The sequence below is a fragment of the Cornus florida genome, unplaced genomic scaffold, assembly GCF_030987335.1.
Source record: "Cornus florida cultivar Cherokee Brave unplaced genomic scaffold, ASM3098733v1 CherokeeBrave_3.0.0_Hap2_Chr02, whole genome shotgun sequence".
NCBI lineage: Eukaryota > Viridiplantae > Streptophyta > Magnoliopsida > Cornales > Cornaceae > Cornus > Cornus florida.
The window spans coordinates 2,712,339-2,729,933 of NW_026775572.1; the positions used below are offsets into that span (position 1 = coordinate 2,712,339).

A 17,595-nucleotide genomic window follows, 5' to 3' on the forward strand; every position below is an offset into this window, starting at 1 on the left:
GTGTGATCAAATTTCAATTAAACAATGTGAAAAAATTAAGAAATTCGATTCAAATGTTGAGTAGTAACCTTAATAAAGAAAGACGATTGTGGTATTGAAAAGGTAAGAATCAATTATCTTTTGGCATGAATTTTGTTAGCACAATAAATGATTGCAAATATTAAATATGTTAGTTAAGTCATATACAAGTGACCAAAGGGACATAAAAGAAAACTTGAAAGCGCAGCTCCCGAGTCTTAGTTGTTTAGTGCTACAAATCTAACAAATTGAAATTGTCTTTTTCCTTGTTTTCATCTTCAAATATACGCACCCCCTATTAAGTTCACTGTTCATGTCGCTTGTCAACCGCTTGATCATTTGGTTAAAAATCAATCAACAGTTGTTGTGGTTGTGATTGGGTAAAAATCAATTACTAATTATTATTATTTTTTAAAATTATTTTACAGTTTGTTGTGATTCATTGAGAGGGATTGTTTTAAGATCAATTAGTTCCGTGAAGTTAGAAGCTTGTTTAGCTTTGGACAAGTAAAGAATGTGAGAGGCAAGTTATATGATCCTTTACGCATTTTCAATGACGATCTCAAATAACTGTTATGTGCCTCTCAACGTGACCCCAAAGCCTGCAAAAATCAACCTTAACTTGCATTTCACGTGCCCCTCCTCTACAATGTGTTCATCTACTATCATTGCTGCTTATATAATTAAAAATGCTACAAACACAACCAACACAATTCTCTTCAATTACTAACAAAATTTCTTCAATGGCTTCCATTCAAATTCAAGAATCACAACCTCCCACCACTACTTCAATATTGATAGAAAACATTGAAGTTTCAATACAAAATCTCATCAAAAGCTGGAAGAGAAGGCAGAAATTGCAGCTCTTCTTTAATTCCACTGAAGAACAAGAAAGAGCACCATGGAGAAACCACTTGACCAGCTTCCTAGAATCAGCCCCGGTTCGTGTGGTCGCTATCTTGCTGCTTCTCATTGATCTACTTCTCACTGTCCTTGAACTTTCTTCCTCTCTACTTTCGTGTACGCCCACGAAGCACGATATAGAAGAAGTTTGGTACCATTGGATTGGGATTGCAATCTTGAGCCTGCTATGTGTGAAGACATTGGCTCTGGCATTGGGGCTGGGCAGCTCATTTTTCAGGCGGCCGGGTTATGTCATCGATGGTGTGGTGTTGACGGTGGCGCTGCTTTTGGAATCCTTTTTGCAGAAGAAGGGAGGAGGGTTGCTTGTAGTGGTGAGCTTGTGGCGTGTGGTTAGGGTTGTGGAGACCGCGTTCGAGTTAAGTGATGAGGCCATTGAAGCACAGATTGAAGGGATTGTATGCCAGTTAGATGCACTCAAAGAGGAAAACAGAAGGCTGTTGCTGACTATAGATGAGAAAGACGACATAATACAGAGGCTACAAGAAGAGTTGGATCAATTTAGACATGCTTAATGTTAAAACGAATTTTAAGAATATGTGTGCCCATTAAGCCTATTATTTCTGTCTCAGGCATTTAACTTTGTTACCAATAATTATAGCCCAACAAATTCCATTAATTTTAGGTAACCATAAGTGATGTTATTTTGATGTCAAGAATATTAATTTGTCCAATAGTGAGGCCAATCCAACTATTTTTATCCGAGTAATTTGTCATCTTTAAATAATGCTTTTAAGATAATGCTTTTAAGAGGTCTTTCTCATTAATTATTAAATTAAAAAATCTTTTGAGATGCGTAAAAAGTAAAATATGTAAAAAAATCATATCAATTATTTGATGCATTTAAATTAAAAAATAAGAGAGTTGACTCTTCTTATGAGAGAATAAGCATTATTCTTTATGAATAAGCTCTACTATCAGGATAGTTTATACGTCATTACGAAGTCAATGAAATTAGGATGGTACTAACTAGGAGTGACAAAATAGGTCAGAAACCATTAATTCGTTCATACCCGTCCACTTTTTAATGATTATGAGTGAATTATATTTAATTTGAGAGTTAAGATGGGTTGAATATGATTAACTCATATTTCACCCATCACATAGTAAACACACAACACATATCCATTCTATATTGCACTCAACTCATTTATCTATTTAAAATTCTCTTTCACAATCCTCTCTCTAAATTTGTTTCTCATCAATCCCCCTCTCTCTAGAAATTTCTTTTAAAAAAAATAAATAACTAAAAAATAATAATTAAAAAATAAAAAATTTTAAAACCTTACAAAAAATAAAAAAATTATAAAATAAAAAAAATTATAAAAAAATTAAATAATAAAAAAATTAAAAAAAATTAAAAATAAATAAATAAATTGTAAAAATAATTAAAAAAATTTAAAAATTAAAAAAAAAATAAATAATAATTGAAAATAATAATTATTTTTATTGTATATAATATTAGACAACTAATTATTTTGCAAATGAATAGTAATTTTAGGAAATATTATTTTAATGTAATTTAGAAAACTACCAAAAAAAAAAATGGGCAAAAGTGCAAAAAACTCCCCTGAGCTATTACAAATCGGCATTTTACCCCCCTAGACTATAAAAATGAACAAGTTAGTAACACAACTATCAAAAATCGTGCAAATTAACCCCTGACACTCAATTCTGGCCACTTTCCGGCCCATAAGGTCAGCACGTGACTGTCCTTTTCTTTTAATTCTGAAATTACCCTTGAATATTACGGTTGTAGCCCTCTGATGATAAATGACACTCAATTATTTGTTTTTAAGGCAAGATATGCATATATAAGTATATATGTAAATATATATGTGTGTGTGTGTGTTTTTTCTGTATTATATATATATATATATATATATATATATACGTGTGTGTGTTTTTTTTTCTGTATTATATATATATTATCAAATATAATGTAGTACATTTTAGTGGACAATACACATCTCTATATATATGTTTACTATTAATTTTATTTTTTTAAATTATCAAATTTAATGTTATATTTACTGGAACATATATATATGTGTGTGTGTGTGTTTATTTACTCTTTTTAATTTATTATTTTGGTTGTTGTCGAGATATAAATCTACTAATTCAGATAGCTTGCCAATGGTGTTTGGTTATTTGGAGTAGGGGACAAGGTTTTCCTATTGTTGTTTCTTCCATTACAAAGGACACTGCAGCTTTATATTCTTTGCGTAACCCAGACGAGGTGAATAAATTCTTATTAAACCTAGTGAGGTGGAGCAAAAATTATTGTTTCGGCAATTAAATTGCCTAGATTTCGAGATAGACTAATAAAGAAAATGGTGCATCAGTCCACCAGCCCTTGGTGATCCTGTGCCCATCATAATTGCTATGTATACTTAAGTTGCCTCCATATTTGGATTCAACTTTCGTAACACAGAGCATGATATGAAATAGAGGAGTGCTAACTGGATGGAAGTTGATTACTCATGCACAATCTAGTATATAGAATCAAGACAGTATAGAGGTAGACCACTTTTCAGAGGCTGAGCATTTTTGAGCCGAAAAAGTAGACTTTCTTTCTCTTTTTTTTGGAAAGAAAAAACCCCCCGGCTTGAATTTTTCTCTCATTTAGTATGATTTGTGCTTCATTAAATAAAAGAAAATCCTGTTGGTATATTTATCTGTGTGTGTGTGTGTTATGTATATGTCATTTTCTGATAGATATCTGGTGCAAGGGTAACATGTTTGTTGTTCCAATGGCAATGTTTCAGTTGTATGGAGGTGTCGATGGGGTAGTCGTCGCCGGCCATGAGGTCGGGAAGAGAGATGTTGATGACCCTGCCAGAGGTGTCACAGGCAATGCCTTCTTAGGCTGTGCAGCAATCAGAAGAAGGTGTCCATGAATTAAGCATTCTAAAAGAGTCGTTGATGATTTAGTGTTTGAATTGGAGTAATGCTTCTTGGTCTACTGTATGGCATGCTTGGGATGGAAATGGTGAAAAGAAAGGTGAGAAGAAGAGGAGGAATATGAGTGAGAAAGCATGTTTGTGATTGAAAACCTCTATTGAAGCTTGGAGTTTGGACGTGAGAGTTAAAACAGAGGTCTTGACTATTTAAAGGTATAAATCAACCAGATATTTAGGAATTATTATTTTTTCCTAATGTGTTGCTGATGGTGGGGGTGGCGGTCGTGTACGTATATAGAGAGAGAAAGTGGGTGGAGAGAGAGAGAGGGTGAGGTGGATGGAGAGAGGGTGAGATGCATTTGGGTTCTCTTTCTCCAAGCATTATAGAGATAGGCTCATGAGATGCAGGGTCTCTAATGGTGGGTAGTGGGTGGCAGTGATGGTGGTGGGTGGTTGGAGTGGCAGAGTTGTGAACAAGAGGTGGTGGTGATATAGAGAAAGAAAAAGTGGGAATGGAGGCATGACGATGATGATGATGATGATGATACTGATGTGTATATATACATGTATATATATATATACATGCGGCCGGAGAAGATGAGTTGCAGGTGGAGGTCGACGACGGTAGTTTCAAATCGGCATTTTAGAGAGAGAAGATGAGTTGCTGATGGTGGTGGTGGCGGTCGTGTATGCATATAGAGAGAGAAAGTGAGTGGAGAGAGAGAGGGGGTGAGGTGGATGGAGAGATGATGAGATGCATGTTGGTAAAATAATAAAAAATTGTTGAGGGGCGTTAAGGGTATTTCACGCTGATTATTTATTTTGGTATTTTTTTTTTCTTAATTACAATGGGTAATTTTGTAAATTTACAATGAAGTCGGCTGGAAAGTTGTCGGAATCGACTTTTAGAGGTTAATTTGAACGATTTGGATAATTGTTGTACTGACTTGTTCATTTTTGTAGTTTAAGGGAGTAAAATGCCGATTCCTGATAGTTCAGGTGGGTTTTTTGCATTTTTACCAAAAAAATGAGTAAACTTAGGTGATATGAATACAAAACATAGATTTATTGATATATTAGCCAAAAAAAAAAAGCAAAGAAAACAAAGATTAATTTTTATTAAAGGTAATTGATACTAGATCTAATCAAAATCAATGTGGGATGAAGTAAATATATTTGTTAAAATTAAAGATAAAGGGAGACCTGTCATGTTATAAAATAGAATGAAAAAAAAAAAAATTCAAGATAAAAATAATAAATATATAAAAACTTAAGTGGCCGGTCCAAAAACTAAACTAAAAAAAGGTCACATCACATGAGCTGATTTTGCTGTTTAGGTGATGAGTTAACTTTTTCAGTTTTATTATTAAAAGCAAGAACTTAAAAAGCTTTACATCTAATTTACAGTTAAGCTAAAAATTAAAAAAGAGAATAGTATTGCTATTTCGTACGGACAATGAGAAGGAAGGTGCTTTACTTCGACCATGTGTTTTTCCTTCTACCAGTGATGCACCTACCAAAAATAAATTTTTATTATTTTTCTGAAAGTATAAAAAAAATTTAAAAATAATAATGAATGAGTCAACGGGTCGTAACGAGTTTGACCTTGCTCATTTTCAATTCGTCCTAAACGAATTGAATGTGAATATTAAATTATGTTGACCCATCCATTTTCAATATAACTCACCCGTTTACCACACTTCGTACCAACTTTCATAGCCGGATTTCTCCCACTTTTGCATTCCGAAACATTATCAATGTCCAAATCATTATGTAATTACATCAATTCTTAATTGTGTACGTCAGTCAAAATTGTTTAACTTTTCCACTTCAAATTATTATTATTTATTATTATTTTTTTAGCCCCACCAAAACCCCTACTTGTGTTGGCGATTCTAGCTATTCCCTCTATTTCAATAACTTGTTTGCTTCAACAACTGTAACTCACTAGAGTTGTTCGTTTTGAAAAATGTGACTCACAATTTCCAAATTGGGAGAAGAGGAGTAGTACTTGTGTTTCAACGTACTACAATCCAGTTACCTGGTCTTGCAAACTCTCCGTTTAATTTGTTGAGCAACGAAATGAAGAGGACTCAGCGATTCAAACGAGTCACAAATCCCAAGAAGACGATCCAAACTACCGATTCCAGTTCCATGATCATATCGACCATACCCAAATCCAAACCTAAATCTAAAGTCATATCCCAATTTAATCCAGTCTCAGTACCGCAATTCTCCATCAAGAATTCAAAGATCTTGCCTCCTGATTTCTACCAAATCGACGCCCTCGATCTGGCTCCTCGTCTACTCGGCAAGTACCTTAGGAGAGATGATGTTGTTCTTCAGATTACGGAGGTAACAAACGATGTTCGACGAAATTCCCCAATGAAAAAGTATCTAATTTATCAGAAACACAATATGTATGTGTGTGTGTGTATTTATAAATGTGTATATTTTGAATGTGTATTTTTTCTGAATAAGCAGGTGGAAGCTTATAGGCCAAACGACTCAGCTTGTCACGGTCGATTCGGTATAACCGCTAGAACAGCTCCAGTTGTAAGATGGTTTACATTCTTAGATTATATGTTTGTGATTTGGAAATGTGAACAAAGTTTTGGGTATTTGCAGTGATTTGATGTTTGCATATAATTTGTGAACTGAATGGTGATTGTGGAAACAGTTTGGACCTGGAGGACATTCATATGTTTATCTTTGTTATGGTCTCCATACAATGCTGAATGTTGTGGCAGACAAAGAAGGTGTTGGAGCGGCCGTGTTAATTCGTTCTTGTGCTCCTGTCAGTGGTAATATGTTGAAATTTAAACTTAAATTTTAATTTTTGAAACCTTTAGTGTATTCAACTACATGGCATATGAATGGTTCGTGAATGCATTTACTTAGAAATTCATCGTGTTGGTAAAGGCCATGTGCATGAGGCTCTCGTCATTCCGGTCTGGGGAGGGTTAGATGTATGTGGAGAGATTGTTTCCATGATTTGAACCCATGACCTCTAGGTGACAATGGAGCAACCTTACTCTTGCGTCAAAGCCCACCCTCAAATTCATGTGGTTGTTGGAAGGAAAAAATATTTTCAAATGAAAAACTTAACCGACTAATAAAAGCGAACTGAAGGGAACCAATAGGCACTGAAGTGATGGACTCCACATGTAGATACATGTTAATCTACTAATGGCATTGTTTAGTCAGTTTAAAGTTTCAACTTATATAGTATTGCTTTAGTGGAAGTTTGTTGATGTCCAACCATCACCTTAGTTGGAGTAGAGGTATTAAATGTTTAACTATATGATTTGGTTAGATAGATAATTGCTTTTTGAAGTCTTCATAAACTTGTGTACTATAAGCCATTTTTCTATAGTGGCACATAAGTTTCTTTTTTAAGTGTTTCTCCCTCTCAGCTTCTCTTCTAATATCAATTTGTTATTTTGGCTCTCTTATTTCCAACTCAATATTCCATAATTATTCTTGAAATTAGTGTTGTATCCTCGGTTGCATTTTACCTTATGTTTTAGCAGCTAGCTACCCTCTTGTGGATTGTTAATGAACATAGGCCCTTCCCAAAACAGTAAACATACCACTAAATACTTTGACATGGCAAGTTGCTTGAGACTTTGTTGTAGCACTCGTGTGATGACTATTAGATTTAGTACTCATGAGGATGCTATTAGCTACAAGTTGGAGCCCAGGAACCTTTCCCCTGGAAACAAAGAAAATTTGAAGAAACGGAAAGAATGGGACAAATAAAAGGAATGTTATGGATACCCCCAACTCATTATCAGAAAAAAATTAAATAAATAAAACTTGTACAAAGATAAATATTTTGAATTTTATACAATCTCTTTTGAAGCATACCCGCTAAATTTGAATGCTTGTTCTGAATTACTATGAACAAAATTACAGGGCTAGATACCATTCAGCAGCGCAGGGGTCTGAAAACCGAGAAGCCTGTTCTTCTTACTGGACCTGGGAAGGTTAGTTTCTATCTTCTTTCACTTTTTTGGTTAAATTAGTTTTTTTGTGCTGATGTGTTTATCAAGTATGTCAAATTGTCAATAATGCTAGCCCAGATTTTATTATTTGGAGAGATGAGTGAAATACTGTTAATTTTATGGATTTATCTAATTTTTGTAAAGAATGCTGCTGAATTCTTAGTTCTGCATGGATTTGTTTTCATTTGTGGGGTTGGGGCTCACAACTTTCTCTCTTGGCAGAATATTTTAGAACAGCAATAAATGAAATACCTCATTAACTAGAGAATATCAGATCAGTTTGATAATCACACTACCTTATTTCTTGTCTATTTGTATATTTTCTTAAGATGTATTTACTTGTTTTCGGTACTTACTGATGAACCAGCTTACATCATATTGTAATTAACTTCTTTCACAACCTTTTTGGGTGCAGAAATACTATCAATGTATTGTGAAATGATTATGTATAATTTAACAGTCTTGAGTTATTTTTTATGGACGAAATGAATTTATATACATAATAATTAACTCTTAGCAAACTAAATTTTTTCTTATATCTAACAATGAAGGATTTGAGAAGAAAATTGCAAGGAAACAATGGTGGTTAGGGCTGTAAATAAGGCATGCTGAGTTGAGTTTTAGGTTGCTTGAGCTTGGCCTGACTGAATTCCCTCTGCCAATTTGGTTCTCCATCATCCAAGGTTGGATAACATTAGTTCAAGCTCCGCTAGCCACCTACTCGGCTTACTCATGAGCTTAGCTCAGCTTGGTTCAAATGGCTTGATTTGAGTTTCTGTTAGGACACTTGTTATGTCTTCATGGGTTAACCCATATTAATCCGTCCTAAACGAGTTGAATACGAATATTAACCCATATTAATCCGTCCATTTTCAAAATAACTCGCCCATTCACCACACTTCGTACCAACTTTCATAGTCGGATTTCTCCCACTTCTGCATTCCAAAACATTATCAATGTCCAAATCATTATGTAATTACATCAATTCTTAATTGTGTTCATCAGTCAAAATTGTTTAACTTTTCCACTTCAAATTATTATTATTTATTATTATTTGTTTAGCCCCACCAAACCCCTAATTGTGTTGGCGATTCTAGCTATTCCCTCTATTTCAGTAAGTTATTTGCTTTAACAACTGTAACTCACTAGAGTTGTTCGTTTTGAAAAATGTGACTCATAAATTTTGTGAGTCACAATTTTCAAATTGGGAGAAGAGGAGTAGTACTCGTCTTTCAACGTACTACTATCCAGTTACCTGGTCTTGCAAACTCTCCATTTAATTTGTTGAGCAACGAAATGAAGAGGACTCAGCGATTCAAACGAGTCACAAATCCCAAGAAGACGATCCAAACTACCGATTCCAGTTCCATGATCAAATCGACCATACCCAAATCCAAACCTAACTCTAAAGTCATATCCCAATTTAATCCAGTCTCAGTACCGCAATTCTCCATCAAGAATTCAAAGATCTTGCCTCCTGATTTCTACCAAATCGACGCCCTCGATCTGGCTCCTCGTCTGCTCGGCAAGTACCTTAGGAGAGATGATGTTGTTCTTCAGATTACGGAGGTAACAAACGATGTTCGACGAAATTCCCCAATGAAAAAGTATCTAATTTATCAGAAACACAATATGTATGTGTGTGTGTGCGTGTGTATATATGTATTTATAAATGTGTATATTTTGAATGTTTTATTTTTTCTGAATAAGCAGGTGGAAGCTTATAGGCCAAACGACTCAGCTTGTCACGGTCGATTCGGTATAACCGCTAGAACAGCTCCAGTTGTAAGATGGTTTACATTCTTAGATTATATGTTTGTGATTTGGAAATGTGAACAAAGTTTTGGGTATTTGCAGTGATTTGATGTTTGCATATAATTTGTGAACTGAATGGTGATTGTGGAAACAGTTTGGACCTGGGGGACATTCATATGTTTATCTTTGTTATGGTCTCCATACAATGCTGAATGTTGTGGCAGACAAAGAAGGTGTTGGAGCGGCCGTGTTAATTCGTTCTTGTGCTCCTGTCAGTGGTAATATGTTGAAATTTGAACTTAAATTTTAATTTTTGAAACCTTTAGTGTATTCAACTACATGGCATATGAATGGTTCGTGAATGCATTTAGTTAGAAATTCATCGTGTTGGTAAAGGCCATGTGCACGAGGCTCTCGTCATTCCGGTCTAGGGAGGGTTAGATCTATGTGGAGAGATTGTTTCCATGATTCGAACCCATGACCTCCAGGTGACAATGGAGCAACCTTACTCTTGCGTCAAAGCCCACCCTCCAATTCATGTGGTTGTTGGAAGGAAAAACTATTTTCAAATGAAAAACTTAACCGACTAATAAAAGCGAACCGAAGGGAACCAATAGGCACTGAAGTGATGGACTCCACATGAAGATACATGTTAATCTACTAATGGCATTGTTTAGTCAGTTTAAAGTTTCAACTTATATAGTATTGCTTTAGTGGAAGTTTGTTGATGTCCAACCATCACCTTAGTGGGAGTAGAGGTATTAAATGTTTAACTATATGATTTGGTTAGATAGATAATTGCTTTTTGAAGTCTTCATGAACTTGTGTACCATAAGCCATTTTTCTATAGTGGCACATAAGTTTCTTTTTAAAGTGTTTCTCCCTCTCAGCTTCTCTTCCAATATCAATTTGTTATTTTGGCTCTCTTATTTCCAACTCAATATTCCATAATTATTCTTGAAATTAGTGTTGTATCCTCGGTTGCATTTTACCTTATGTTTTAGCAGCTAGCTACCCTCTTGTGGATTGTCAATGAACATAGGCCCTTCCCAAAACAGTAAACATACCACTAAATACTTTGACATGGCAAGTTGCTTGAGATTTTGTTGTAGCACTCGTGTTATGACTATTAGATTTAGTACTCATGAGGATGCTATTAGCTACAAGTTGGAGCCCAGGAACCTTTCCCCTGGAAACAAAGAAAATTTGAAGAAACTGAAAGAATGAGACGAATAAAAGGAATGTTATGGATACCCCCAACTCATTATCAGGAAAAATTAAATAAATAAAACTTGTACAAAGATAAATATTTTGAATTTTATACAATCTCTTTTGAAGCATACCCACTAAATTTGAATGTTTGTTCTGAATTACTATGAACAAAATTACAGGGCTAGATACCATTCAGCAGCGCAGGGGTCTGAAAACCGAGAAGCCTGTTCTTCTTACTGGACCTGGGAAGGTTAGTTTGTATCTTCTTTCACTTTTTTGGTTAAATTAGTTTTTTTGTGCTGATGTGTTTATCAAGTATGTCAAATTGTCAATAAGCTAGCCCAGATTTTATTATTTGGAGAGATGAGTGAAATACTGTTAATTTTATGGATTTATCTAATTTTTGTAAAGGAATGTTGCTGAATTCTTATGTTCTGCATGGATTTGTTTTCATTTGTGGGGTTGGGGCTCACAACTTTCTCTCTGGGCAGAATATTTTAGAACAGCAATAAATGAAATACCTCATTAACTAGAGAATATCAGATCAGTTTGATAATCACACTACCTTATTTCTTGTCTATTTGTATATTTTCTTAAGATGTATTTGCTTGTTTTTGGTACTTACTGATGAACCATCTTACATCATATTGTAATTAACTTCTTTCACAACCTTTTGGGTGCAGAAATACTATCAATGTATTGTGAAATGATTATGTATAATTTAACAGTCTTGAGTTATTTTTTATGGACGAAATGAATTTATATACATAATAATTAACTCTTAGCAAACTAAATTTTTTCTTATATCTAACAATGAAGGATTTGAGAAGAAAATTGCAAGGAAACAATGGTGGTTAGGGCTGTAAATAAGGCGTGCTGAGTTGAGTTTTAGGTTGCTTGAGCTTGGCCTGACTGAATTCCCTCTGCCAATTTGGTTCTCCATCATCCAAGGTTGGATAACATTAGTTCAAGCTCCGCTAGCCACCTACTCGGCTTACTCATGAGCTTAGCTCAGCTTGGTTCAAATGGCTTGATTTGAGTTTCTGTTAGGACACTTGTTATGTCTTCATGGGTTAGTGAAAAGTAGAAATGAAAAAATAAAGCCTGACATGATCACCATGAAAGGTTGTGTGAATTATATAATAAGCACAGTGTACTTGATATTCACAAGCCCATCTTGGGCCTATTCAACTTCCACTTGTAAACTACTGAACATGCACGTTATTACTAACTGAGAAGTATGCAAAATTTAAGTGCTAAAATGGATCTTATCCATGGTGATATTAGCTATAAATGCACGAGCCCTAAAAAAACTGCTTGTCAGAAGAAAGCATGGCCTTGACCTAAAAATAGCAAAACCACATTCGTTTCTTTGGCTTTCTTTTTTTTCCCTGATAAGAAATATTATAGCAATCTTACTACTCCGTAAAACAGTTGAGAAAATATGACAAAAGTAGTCCCAAACTCTAGAATCTCTCATGTGAAAGTTTATAAGTAACAGATTATGATTCTTTCTTGGACAACAAAAGTAGTCCCAAACTCTACAATCAAAATCCTCGCTCGTACACTTTTTTTTGTTGTATCCTACGGTGCAACTTCACGGAATTTATTTTTAAATTTTCAATACAAAATGACATCTGCAGGATTTAAGTCACAAACTGTAAATCATACTTTGTTTAACTAGTAATGACATCCCAAAGGAGAAAGCGAAGAATATTTATTTATTTATGTATGTGCTGGTTTCTTGGATTATGTTGGGTTAGTTTAACTTAATATCTCCTTTTCTAGGTTGGTCAAGCACTTGGAATTTCAACAGAATGGTCTAACCATCCGCTTTTCTCTCCTGGTAAAGCTTTCTGCCATGTTCTATCTAAAATTAAATGAACTTGATGTAATTCTGATGCAACTGTGTGGCACAGGTGGTTTAGAACTCTTAGATGGTCCAGAACCAGAAAAAATGCTAATTGGTCCACGGGTTGGTATTGAATACGCTTCACCTGAGCATGTCGGTGCATTGTGGAGATTTGCAGTTGCTGATACCCCATGGATAAGTGCACCTAAAAATACTCTGAGTCCACCCTAACCCTCGTCTTCAATTTTATGCAACAACGAACTCCTTATGGAATGAATATAGGTTGAGGAAGGAATGAAGAATGAATGAAGAAGACAACCAAAATGTGACAGTTTAGATAAAAGAATGATGCACTTTTAGGGGAAATAGAATTTGTAGTTTCTCTCCACTTACATTCTCAGTTTGTTTAATTTTTGGAATGTAGGATAAGTTCATATGCAAGAATAACTATATCATCGGAGTCAGTTGCAAAACAATAGGGTCATGTTCTTGAGAGTTGTTAGCCTTTCGTGCGTGATAAAATGTTGGCCCTATCAACGGGCTAGTGGCTCAGCGATATCAAGTTCTTAATTTTTAAAAGAAGTTTAGGGGTTCAAGCCTCAGAGAGGCATATATAGGTCTATGAGTACCAACTAAGAAAATAAATAAATAAATAAATAAAATAAAATGTTGGTCCTATCATACTGACTTGTTTGGGTGAAATATGATTTACCAGAAACACTCATTAAATTGTTGATGGATGGTATAAAGAACTTCATATATGCGGACACTTCTAAATTGCAGATCTAAATAAACAAATGCGGCGTGTTAGGTTCATCATTGTAGACCAGGTAAACATTTGTAGAATTTGGATCAGAAAATAATTTTACGTTTAATAATTTTGAAGCAATTAATTGGAGAATTCATTCAGTAAGTGATAAGACAGTATTAAGTAGCCAAGAGCTCCCCATGCTATTATTTACTCAAAATTAGCTAACCAAAAGCTGTTTAGTAATAAATCTTTCTGCGATTTTACTGCTAATATGGTGAAACAACATCGATGAATAGGGCAGAAAGCAAGGCCAGCGATTTCAAGCAAAGCATGTTATTATTTAATCTTAGCTTCACCAAATTAAACATGTTTTAAAGCTTGGCTTAAACTTTTCAGTCACGTCACGCCTATGATTAAGTGATTGAGCCAAGCTCGATTTTTCCTTAACAAGTTTTGAGTTTTATTTACCCAGAGTAAAGCTTGAATTGAGTTCTACAAACACACTTACTTTGGGTCTTTGATCATGTTAATTTACAAAAAGATCAAAAAGAAAGCTTAGTGGAAAGATATTAAGGGTTCGTAGTTTTCTCCTTAAATTAGTGAGAGATTAACTTCTTGTGATGACACGTTACAAAATTTGAAATTATTTCTGAATTTGAGTACTTATGTTATGTTTAATGGGTGATTTGAATTAAAGATTAGAGAAAATTTAGTTTAAGAAATTCATTAATCATTGCACAAAATAGAAGTATAATAGACAAATCATATAAAGAAGGCCATAATAGAAATATGATGTAATGCCCTTTTTCGCCGAGTATAGGAGCTAATAACCTAATTAAAACAAAATAAAAGAAATGATATGCATTCCGAAACTTTTAATTCGAATGGAAATGGAGGAGACGAAGGTGCTCATCCATTGGATGGATGCATTGTGGGGAACTTTTGGAATTAAAATAATATTCCTTGGAATTAAAATAATATTCCTACAAAAAAAATAAAAATAAAAATAAAAATAAAAAAAGGCTTTAGGCTGCAAAGTGAACATGATTTTTTAGTGTCCCTTTGATGTTGAAACACTTCAAATATACCAGTATTTTTTTACTTGCTTAAAATATTGATTTATTATGATTATTATTTATTTGTCAATAAAGAACAAGTTTGGTTGTTCCCAAAGTTCTAAATCTAAATTGAGTCATGCAGTAATAATAATAGTAAATAATAATATTTACTAATTTACTATTTGCTACAGTATTATTATTATTATTATTATTTATTATCCAATTATCCAACTTTTTTCCCAATGATCAAAATCCCATTCGTCTAACCATGTATACTTAAAACAGATATATAGGATTCCCTCCTAAGGTTAACTAAAATCCCTCATGAACTAGGATGTAAAGTCATAAAGTTAACCAAAACCCACAAGGACTAGGAATCTAGGATGTAAATAAATATACGACTATAATATATGTACCTATATAATAGGGTACCGGCATAAGGTTATAACCAAAAAAACAAAACCCGACTATCAATTTACAGCTTATCTCTACAGCATTAGAAGCCGTCTAGTGAGATCGATCATCATCTTTCTTCATCTCCATGGAGCAAACCAATGAATCCTCCTTTAAACAAGCTTATCGCTGCTTTCCGCTCTCTGATATCAATAAGTCCCATCTCGAAGCCGGAAATAGAATCATAATGCCTCCTTCCGCTCTTGACCGTCTGGCGTTCATGGAAGTCGAGTACCCTTTGCTTTTTGAAATCGAAAACCCTGCTTCTGGACAAGTTTCGCATTGTGGGGTTCTAGAGTTCAGCGCTGATGAAGGTTTCGTCTTCTTGCCCAACTGGATGATGAAGACCATTAAACTCATAGAGGGTGAGTTGGTGATTGTAAAGAAAACCAGCCTCCCCAAAGGTACCTACATGAAGATACAACCACATACCATGAAATTCACAAGTCTAACAAACCCTAAAGCTGTCCTTGAAAAAGCTTTTAAGCACTTTGCTTGTTTGACCATTGGAGATACAATCCTGATCACTCATAACCACGAGGACCATTACCTTGATATAGTGGAAACCAAGCCATCCAATGCAATATCTGTAGTTGAGACAGATTGCGAAGTGGAATTTGCACAACCTTTGGACTACAAGGAACCTGAAAAGAAACCAAAAACAGTGATTACTTGGAAGAATGACCCTGATTGTAAAGCTCAAGAAGAGCCAGCAAAGTTCACACCATTCACCGGTGCCGCTAGACGTTTGGATGGGAAAACACCACCTGCTGAACCAATTTCAACTTCAGATAATGGATCTGATGCTGCTGCTGAGAGAATGAGAATGACTACTGACTTGATAGTTAAGTCTCACAAGAGGCAAGGAAAGCTTGTGTTCGGTTCAGATGATACAATCCAGCCTGCAAAAATATCAAAGTCTGTCTCAAAACAGGATGTCAAGGAGGGAAGTTTAAAGATTGAAGAACAAAAGTTTCAACCATTCACAGGGAAGAAGTATATATTAGCAGGCTGATCACAATGTTTTTCTTCTCTTGAACTTCATATGTATATTCAATGCCCTGTAAACCAGTAAACTAGAGAGATAAATATGGTAAATTTGTATCTTACTTTACTGAAGAATTTTATTTCCATCTCCAACTTTTTATCTTGTCAAGATTATACCTTTCCCAATTTTATCATGTATGCACACACGTTCAAACAAATCTATAATATTATATAGTAGTATCAGATTGTCCTTGCTCATCTCATCTTTGGTAATTCAAATAAAAATTTATATAACCATGAAAAACCATCAATGATTTGACTACTAGTAATATGAACTTTCGATTTAAATATATTATATGAAAGTACATGAAAAAAGAATGAATTGAGAGAATTCAATGCGATGTAAAGTTAAATATTGGTCTTCTCGTAACAATCTCTCAATGCATAAAAATCAGCATTTCTAGAATGCATATATAATCTATTTGCCAAAGACACCGGACACAGGACAAGTAAAATAGCTTAAGAACATCCTATCTATTCTCAGGAAAGTTCCACAATTACGGGATGTAGGATCTATTTTCTTTTCTTTTTTAATCCAAAAGGAGCTCAGAACCCAAAGGGATTCCTAGGTACTAATGTAAATTTTCTTTAATGCTGTTGAATAAAAATCCTACTTAAGAAGCTAAGAAGGGAGGGGGATCACACCTCAGAAGCACTTCGTCCGTCTTCGCACCGAGTTACACTCGAAGATGAAAACCGTAGATGCTCCCTCCCTTCTCAAAAAGATCCATGCAATGCATAAGAAAGTACTGTATTCATGGAGCCAATAATTTATGGTTAAAGATAAAACCATAAGTTCACATAGAAGAAAAGGAAAGAACATAACACAAATTAGTTTTTTCAATGCCTAACATACGCAAACTGAATAAGCAAATTTCATTTAATGACAATGAAATGGGAAAGAAAATACCGATTGGCTCCTGCAGTCCACGTGCTTCAAGGGATAATGCCCGCCATTAAAGAGGAAAGGCAAATATTCAGTCTTGTTAATGAACTTGAACCTCCTTTCAAGAGAGCGAACCGATAAGAGTATATAACTAAAAAGCTGCAACAAATGAGAAACATACAACAGGATCATCTGGCACGCACTGATTCTCCAATACCTCAAATCCAGTCTAAAGAATGCAATAACAATTTTAAAAGATAAAAATAAACAAATATAAAATGGTTATAAGATAATGAAAAAAGCAGTTATAGGCTTATAGCAGTGATACAAAAAATATTTATATATAAAATCCTCAACTTTTTAGCTCAGTTGGAATTATAATAAATAACCATGTACCTAACTCAAGTGATATCTCTTCATCCTCTCACATGAGAGCTTGAGGGTTCAAGACATGAGTTGGTGTACGTGATGCAACTAACCCCCAACTATCTAAAAGTTGCAACTTACCTCCAACCTTTCAAACTAACATTAAATGCATCTAACTTTAAAATATTTTCCTATATTCCTCTTAATATTACTCAAAAAATAGTACTTCATTTGTCCCCAAAAAAATGTCCATCTTTCCTCTTTGGGCTGTCCCAAAATAAATGTCCACTTTCCCTTTTCAAACAATATATTTTACAACTTTTCATATATGTTCTTGAAGTTTAAAATTTCAAACTTAAATATTCA

The 17,595-nt window shown here is 34.4% G+C and overlaps 3 protein-coding genes across 6 annotated transcripts in view; all 3 read left to right on the forward strand.

Annotated features, from left to right (window-relative positions):
• Positions 1 to 744: 744 nt before the first annotated feature.
• LOC132284962 (uncharacterized) lies at positions 745 to 1,568 on the forward strand. The gene has a single exon (XM_059787110.1). The coding sequence runs from the start codon at positions 762 to 764 to the stop codon at positions 1,452 to 1,454; it is 693 nt and encodes a 230-aa protein (XP_059643093.1). The 5' UTR covers positions 745 to 761; the 3' UTR covers positions 1,455 to 1,568.
• Positions 1,569 to 5,748: 4,180 nt separating this feature from the next.
• Positions 5,749 to 17,595, forward strand: part of LOC132293078 (uncharacterized) — a 34,898-nt gene continuing 23,051 nt past the window's right edge. For 2 of the 4 annotated variants that reach the window (XM_059790432.1, XM_059790435.1), the window contains exons 1-7: positions 5,753 to 6,197; positions 6,327 to 6,398; positions 6,523 to 6,646; positions 7,761 to 7,831; positions 9,563 to 9,634; positions 9,759 to 9,882; positions 10,996 to 11,066. In XM_059790432.1, coding sequence (XP_059646415.1) covers positions 5,925 to 6,197; positions 6,327 to 6,398; positions 6,523 to 6,646; positions 7,761 to 7,831; positions 9,563 to 9,634; positions 9,759 to 9,882; positions 10,996 to 11,066 — 807 coding nt within the window. In that variant the 5' untranslated portion in view covers positions 5,753 to 5,924. Of the gene's footprint in view, positions 6,198 to 6,326; positions 6,399 to 6,522; positions 6,647 to 7,760; positions 7,832 to 8,979; positions 9,419 to 9,562; positions 9,635 to 9,758; positions 9,883 to 10,995; positions 11,067 to 17,595 lie in introns of those variants that run through there. The other 2 variants (XM_059790433.1, XM_059790434.1) reach the window with 2 other exon arrangements.
• On the forward strand, positions 12,899 to 16,131 carry LOC132293104 (uncharacterized). The gene has a single exon (XM_059790437.1). It carries the CDS (start codon positions 15,019 to 15,021, stop codon positions 15,943 to 15,945), a length of 927 nt encoding a protein of 308 aa, XP_059646420.1. The 5' UTR covers positions 12,899 to 15,018; the 3' UTR covers positions 15,946 to 16,131.